The 7,672-nt window shown below is 39.6% G+C and overlaps 2 protein-coding genes across 2 annotated transcripts; one reads left to right on the top strand and one right to left on the bottom strand.

Moving 5' to 3' along the window:
- Nucleotides 1-453: 453 nt before the first annotated feature.
- On the top strand, nucleotides 454-3,367 carry tgoln2 (trans-golgi network protein 2; the record flags this gene model as incomplete). Its single annotated transcript, XM_079569902.1, has 4 exons — nucleotides 454-511; nucleotides 1,344-2,251; nucleotides 2,666-2,749; nucleotides 2,824-3,367. The coding sequence occupies 4 exons, from the start codon at nucleotides 454-456 to the stop codon at nucleotides 2,827-2,829; spliced, it is 1,056 nt and encodes a 351-aa protein (XP_079426028.1). The 3' UTR covers nucleotides 2,830-3,367.
- Nucleotides 3,368-3,654: 287 nt separating this feature from the next.
- On the bottom strand, nucleotides 3,655-4,461 carry LOC306967532 (dual specificity protein phosphatase 18-like). The gene has a single exon (XM_079562616.1). It carries the CDS (start codon nucleotides 4,298-4,300, stop codon nucleotides 3,755-3,757), a length of 546 nt encoding a protein of 181 aa, XP_079418742.1. The 5' UTR covers nucleotides 4,301-4,461; the 3' UTR covers nucleotides 3,655-3,754.
- Between the last annotated feature and the right edge of the window lie 3,211 nt (nucleotides 4,462-7,672).

The raw sequence follows: 7,672 nt of genomic DNA, 5'->3' as shown, positions 1-7,672 counted from the left end.
AGAAGAAGAAGAGAGAGAGAGAGAGAGAGAGAGAGAGAGAGAGAGAGAGAGAGAGAGAGAGAGAGAGAGAGAGAGAGAGAGAGAGGTTCTACAAAAAACAAAACGTGGACGGTTTTAATAGATTTTATAAACCCTGGTTAAGCAATCTTATTTTTTGTCATGTTCCTTTTCCTTAGTGGTTTCATCCTTAATAATTGTTTTATTTTCAATTATTGAAACCATTATAAATCCTTGAATTCAACCAGGGAGTGGCAGTAAAGAGCTCAAGATGAGGCAGTAACGCCTGCCCTGGATGCAGAGAGAAGGAAGAACCCGGAAGGGGGTTTCACTGCTCTCTCCAGCACAGCACTGTCAGTAGATTTCTGACGATACTGTTTGATAATCCAACAGCGTGTCGTGGATAAAGGAGGCTATCCGATTAATACAGATTTCGTTTGTTTTTCATTTAACACCATGAGAACGACGTTTCTTGTGCTCACCTTATCTGTTTTCTGCTTTTTGGTCATAGCAGGTATGAAGTTCTCACATTTCAATTTATCTCCATTTATTTTTTACCCGTCGTTAATTTCTCAATAAATCTCGTTATAGATTTGAATGGAATAAATGATTAGATACCTGTCATGATTTACCTGTTAACTCTGTATTGTGTTGGGCTGACAAGTTATTAATAGAGGACAGGATCAGTTCACTGCTCTTTGGAAAATGAAGGTCCCCCTTTGTTTATTCTGGATTAAGCTATAGCAAACACTGTTCCAGTTTATGTTGCTCCTCTCTCTATTAACTCACTGCTGTCACAACATTTGCATTTTATCATGACATGTTGGATATTGCTTGTTCAAAGTAATAGTTTTTTCGCCCTGAAGTAAGATTTGTAAATACTAAATACTAAACAAGTTTTGTAAATATAAGAATAATAGTAATAATTTGTCAGGTGTGCTCGTTTCGAATCCTTGATTTCAATGGCGTGTTGTTGGTTTATTGCGCAACTTCCTCTTTTTGTGCTCTGCTCTGATATAAAACAAAAGTGCCCATAAATAAAACATGATTTTAAAGGACACCTTTATGATATTGTGTAAATAATCTTCCGACGCCCTAAATGGTGATAAATATGCGTTCTTCAAAGTAAACAAATTCTAAAAAGATATTGATTAACTACTATAATGTATTTGTTTTTACAGAAGGTGTGTCAGGTCAAGAAGCAGGATCTACGAAGCCACATACAGGTGAAGGTGTGCCTGGTCCTAAAACTGAAACAAGTCAAGAAGCAGGAACTAACAATGCTGCGAACCCGAAAACACATCAAGGTGTGCCTGGTAATGCAAATAAAGCAAATAATCCTCCAGAAGTAGAATCTAGCGCTGCTAAGAACCCGCCTACAGATGCCCCTCAACAAACAACAACAAAAGAAACAAAATCTGCTCATGGATCCGATCCAGTCCCTTCTTCAGATGCAAAAAACAAAGATCCCCCAACAAGTGGCAATGTACCAGACCAACCCCAAGACACAAACTCAAATTCACAGGGTCAAGGCGGTGATAACACAGAAAACCAAAACTCACCTGAGGCACCAGCACCCGCACCATCTGATAATAATCCTAACCCAGCTCCATCGGATGCCAAAGGGCAGGCAACTGAGCCCCACCCTGAAGACCCAAATAAAAAGGCTAAAACTAAAGATGGTGCAGGAGAACCCACAAGTTCTGACTCTGAGAATGTAAATCCTCCAAGTCCTAATGCAGCCTCTGGACAGTCTGGTAATGACGGTGTATCTGGACAATCTGACAATGATCAACACTCCTCTGCAGATCAAGTAGAACCTGACGCTAAATCAGCAAAGTCTGAGACCAATGGGCAGGAAAGTAAAGACGCAAAACCGGAGAACACCAACAGTAAAACTTCAGACAAAGGGATCCAAAACCCAAACCAGGGGCAGGAAAGTAAAGACGCAAAACCAGAGAACACCAACAGTAAAACTTCAGACAAAGGGATCCAAAACCCAAACCAGGGGCAGGAAAGTAAAGACGCAAAACCAGAGAACACCAACAGTAAAACTTCAGACAAAGGGATCCAAAACCCAAACCAGGGGCAGGAAAGTAATGACGCAAAACCAGAGAACAACAACAGTAAAACTTCAGACAAAGGGATCCAAAACCCAAACCCTGCAACGGAAAGCAGCCACTTTTTCGCCTACTTAGTTGCCACTGCAGTGCTTGTGGCTGTGCTGTACGTCACATACCACAACAAACGCAAGGTAATTTTACGTCTTGACTTTTACCTCTTGTGACCTACTTGTAGCAACATTTGCAACTTCAACCCATAAAGTTTCCATAAAAGTAGAATTAGGTTTTTGTCCACACTTTATTAACTTATACATGGCCAGACCAGGGTCATCAAACATTTCACGCCACCTTAGAATTGTTGAAATTCAATAAAACAAGCAATACATTCATGTCTTAAGATCCTTGTTAAAATGAGGACTTAGCAGTTGTCTACACAAAATGGCCCACTAAAACGTGACTGAGTCAAATCCTTAATTCACACTAAGTCAGATTTGACAGAATTGAAATACTTCCAAGTACCGAGCAAATGAATTACTGCTAATGGGAGGCTAAGATTTGAGTGAGGTTGTTACTGGCTGCCATAACAATAAATCAATACTTTTCAGATCATTGCATACGTTTTGGAAGGGAAGAAATCAAGAACCAATCGTCGACATGCATCTGCTGAATACCAAAGACTGGAACAGGAGGTTAGTGCAGATTAGAAGATTAGATTATTATTGAGGTTTTGATATTTTGAATCATTTTTTTTTTTCTGTTTTAGCCGTGATAACGGCGCCGACGATGACTTCGGGCTCTTTTAGCGGCCCAATGCACTGTGCTCCTGGATATCTTTACCGGACGTTGAATGAATGTCTCAGATGCTTATTGCATGACTATGCAGATGACACTCTTTTGCCTTATTGGGAATGAAGTGAAATGCAGTGAAGCTGTTGTAAGCATGCAGGTTTTGCACTTGTGTTCTCTCACTTTATGGAAATTTACTAAAGTTGACCTATTAAAGGTCCTGACTCAGGATATTTGGGTAAGAGGGAAACTGGAGCCCTGCCTTTTTGTATGGAGCATCATGTTTGACACGGTGTTCCCTAATTAAGTTATTTCTAATGTAAATCAAAAATTCAGTGCGTAGAGCATATCTTTGATGAATTACGTATAGGCCTAATGATTTTAGCAATATCTTATTCCATTTTCTTATTGGTGTCTGTATTTGTTCCACGCAGCTTAATGAATGTACATTAGCCTCACATCTAGTGATTGCCAAATGCTTTTACATATTCCTCACTGAAATGGACCTCTATGCCATTAAAATAGACAAAATATAAGGCTTTGTTTGTGACCAATGTATTTAATTTAGTGTCTTGTGAGAATGTTTCACTTTCAATAGTCAGATGAGCCCTTTACATTTTCCATAAGTGCATTTAGATTTTAAAAAATGAATTGTACTGTGATGTAGGTTTAAATAATGTATTCTTGCACTATGGTTTGGTCATGCTGTCTCCCAAAATTAAAGCCTTTATTATTGATGTTTCATGTTTGATTTTATGTTGGCCAAGCAATGACTGTTGGATGTATCCAAACCCAAGTGCCTCCTTGAATCTGTGAAGAAAGACCGCAATAAACATGGGTTTTACTAAGACTATTTTAACTTTTTGAAATGAAATCAGTGGAATGACAGTGTTCCAGTACTGCAGGATTCACAATGGTGTCATGTTTCTAGTGTCATCTTCATAAATATCAGGTATCTCTCCCATGGATGAAGACACCATTTGGACAGATGTGTTCCCACGAAGCTCACTCTCGTACCGGATGAGCTGTCTCCAAAAGCCGCTGTTAGGTCTCGCCATGGGTCGACATTTCTTTATCCACGTGTGCGCCTCCAGCAGACTCACGCCTTGGTGTTTCATCAGGTACACCATGCACACCGCAGCGGAGCGGCTTACACCCGCGTTACAATGTACCAAAGTGCGCATGTTGTTTTCTGCGTAAAACCGCACTTTATCAGCTACTGTGTCAAAATGATCGCTCAGACGAAACGTGGGGGAGTCCGAGGCAGGGATGTGAATATATTCCACACCTGTAGGCGGAGGAGTCTTGCGTCTCGTCTCAGAAACGTTGATGATGCACGTGATGTTGCTTTTGGCCACCTGGGACGCATCGTTGGCAGCAGTGGCGTTACTGATAAAAAGGTGTTCGGTGATTTGGCACAAGCCAGACAGACCCACGGGACCGGCATTACACATTTCAGGTAAAAGGCACAAACAAAAACATAAGGGGAAAAAAATAGCTTCGCGACGAAAGATTACATCGACTTTCCGCTGTTTCCTGTTCAAAGCAGAAGACAAGTTCACAGAGGAAGAAAACTTGAGCAATGGTGCCCCCTGTTGTATGGCATACTTCAGGTCTATGTAGCTGGCAAACAGATAGCCTAGTGAGATGTTTACCCACATCTTAAAAAAAAAAAAAAAAAAAAAACATTTGCTAGTGCTACGACACACTCTGTTCCCTGCACTTTGGCTCAATAACTGATACTTGGACGTTGATAATTAAATATTAACTTTTTTGTTGCCATTATTTTTAATAGCATCATCATTATTATTATTATTATTATTATTATTATTATTATTATTATTATTGTTATTATTGTTATTGTTATTATTATTATTATTATTTATTAGTTTTATTTTATTTTATTAATTTATAAATATCAAAGAAATTAAACAAAAGAAACAAAAACAAAAGAGCAAATTCACGAGTAAATTGTTTGAAAAAGTTTTATGGCATTTATATTACTATTAATGCCTGTAAAACTGCTATAAAATCATAAATCACAGTTTTACATTCACATGTTTTTTAACCACTGTAAATAAAAATGGTTAAAATATACACTCCTAATGAAAGAGAGACAGGAGCCGTTGATGCCCGCAGGCAGAGGGTTGCCTTGGAAACGCAGATGGTGGACGGAGCGCTCACAAAAGACCGTAAACCTGTGGCAGCAGCTGGAGACCGAGACGCCCGAGTCCTCGTCCATGGTCCTCGTCTGCTCTAAAGACCAGCGTTTGTCTAATGCAGGTCCTCGGATTTTCTTTTGTGTAAATGTTGTGTCGCCTCCACCTCGTCCTGTTTTCCTACCGGATCCCAGTTTGTGCGCAGCTGTTGTGAACACTCCCACATCTGCGGTCTCAGGTCGACGGCCATAAAGACGGTATTCAAACGCCTTTCCCGTGAGTCCACAAGTTGCGGTGTTTTCGGCATATCTGGATTTTTATCATTGCCACGTCAGCTTGGACTCACGTAAAACATCAGATTTTTTTTTGTGTGTGTGTGGAAAAGCAAGCATGTTGGACGGCTCAGCACCTCCATACTGCAGGACAGGTGCATGGGGATCTCTTCAACCCTACATCTACATCTACATGGGGAGGTAGCACGTGATTTTAAATAATAATATATTGGTTATCTCTTGTGTATTTAATGTTTTTCATAATTATCTTACACATGAAGCCTGAATATAAAATTACTTATTGTTTGTGCGTTCTTCAGATCATCCAAAGATTTCTGTTTTACACCTTTGCTATTCTGCTATGCCATTTTGTGATAATAGGTCGGTTGACTAGTTTATTCTAAAAAATAATAGTGATAACCCATGTTTCATTGATTGTACCTATACATTTTTATCAAAAGTGGATCTAAGTTCATTCAAGACCTGTAATAACAAATGTGTTTTTGTTTTGTTTTTTTCTAGGCTACATGATCATGTGCTCATGGGAACGTTAATTCTGCTCTGGATACCAAGGATACACCTGGACACCAAACAGGTTATGTGTACTATATTTTATTTTATTATTCAAAAGAGAGGGGTTGAAAAAAAAAATGAACTGACCCTAGAGTAACTTAAAACCCATTTGCCTATTCTTAACATCATAATGGGTGGTTTCATTGTTGGTTAATCTTTACATGCATGTACAGTACGTGAGGAGGAAGGGAAAAAACGTTTTGTTGTGGCATTTGCATAGCTTCCCCTTCCTGCTACTGCTTTTGTCCTGTCGTCTTCTCTAGTTTCGTCGATGAACTGGCGGATTGGAGCTCACAATGGAGCTCATTGTACTCCGGCCTCCTCACCCTCCCCTGTGCTGCTGCTGCTGCTGCTCCTGCTGCTGCTGCTGGGCTCTCAGATTGGTACGCCCCCTCTCTATCATGATTTACACTGCATGAGACTTTTATCCTCTTCAAATCCAGTTTACACATTCGATATAGCTGCGGATGAAAGAGAAATTGCTGTGTCGGTAGCTTTTATAGAGTGTGGTACTGCCAACAAAGTGGATGCATTTTGTGGTGGTTAGGTGCATCTAGTAGGATTATAAATGTATAACAAATATAATTCAGGGGAGATTAAAGCTTAGCCTTGTGTCAAATACACAACTGCCATATTTTTTGCTGCATGTTCATCTAATTTACAAGCTCCACATCAACAAATTCAAATCACGAATTGCGAAGAATATTATGCCAGAACTGCTCGTTTTTGTCGTGGATACAGGATGGCACGGTGGCACAGCGGTAAGCACTCATGCTTCACAGCTAGAAGTACAAGAAGCAGGTCCCTGGGTGCCTGCCCACTGCGACTTATGGGCTGAAGGATGGGTCAAATGCAGAGAACGAATTTCCCTACTGGGATGAATAGAAGGTTTACATTTCACCTTGCCTTATAGCAAATCGATTACTACATGTGTGCAATCATTTTCATACAAATTGCCTAGAGATTTTACAGGTAGATGCCTTCTTTGATGAAAGGTTGGCTTCTTATCCAGGTTTAGGGCTTCAATGATTTGAGATTGCAAACACCTAAGTATAACACTTTGCATCATTGTGTTCAATGTAGGCCACTTTATTAACTTGTGACAATCATTGCCTACAGAGAAATACACATTTTGTTCGTATTACACGCTATATCTCTTTTTTTTTTTGCTGCCAATATGCAATTGTGCCTTATTCTAATATTGTTGTTTTCCCTTTTATGTGTATTGCAGTTTGTTTCCATGAATCCAGATGAAGGACACAAATCAACACCCACCTCTGACTAACAAAAACTGAGATATAGTGGGCAGAGCTGTATAGCTTGTTTAGAACAGGTGTTGTTTGGAGTTGAGAATAATTTCAAGCATAAATTGCTCAACAGATGTGTGCTCTCTGTGAGTAATATAGCTCCATCCACTCCTCCACTTTCCAACTTAGCAAAAGTGACACATGCGCTGCTCATACTTCCCCTATAGGATGCCTGGTCTTCACACTGGTTTCAGTGTCTACATGCTTAAACAGAGGACATACAGTTGTTATTATTATGAAGTAAGATCAATTGAGAAACCTGGATCTAGAACATCAGTTCTATAGATATTTAAGAAGTGAAATGAAATATATTTCTGAGAACATTTAGAGCTATTGTTGAACATAGACTTTGCGACATTTCGTTATTATTTTAAATTCAACTGTAACGGTGTAGTCCCATGTTTTAACATCTAGGCTTCCCCCGGCGTGCACTGATTACTATATTTTATGCAAACTGCACTGTTGACTTGGATTAACTCCAACACAGTAACTCAAATTTGACCCATATCCTGTAG

This window comes from Gobius niger (assembly GCF_951799975.1).
Source record: "Gobius niger genome assembly, chromosome: 1".
Taxonomy (NCBI): Eukaryota; Metazoa; Chordata; class Actinopteri; order Gobiiformes; family Gobiidae; genus Gobius; species Gobius niger.
Note: the sequence above shows the minus strand (reverse complement) of the source record. Positions and strands in the feature narration are given on the sequence as shown.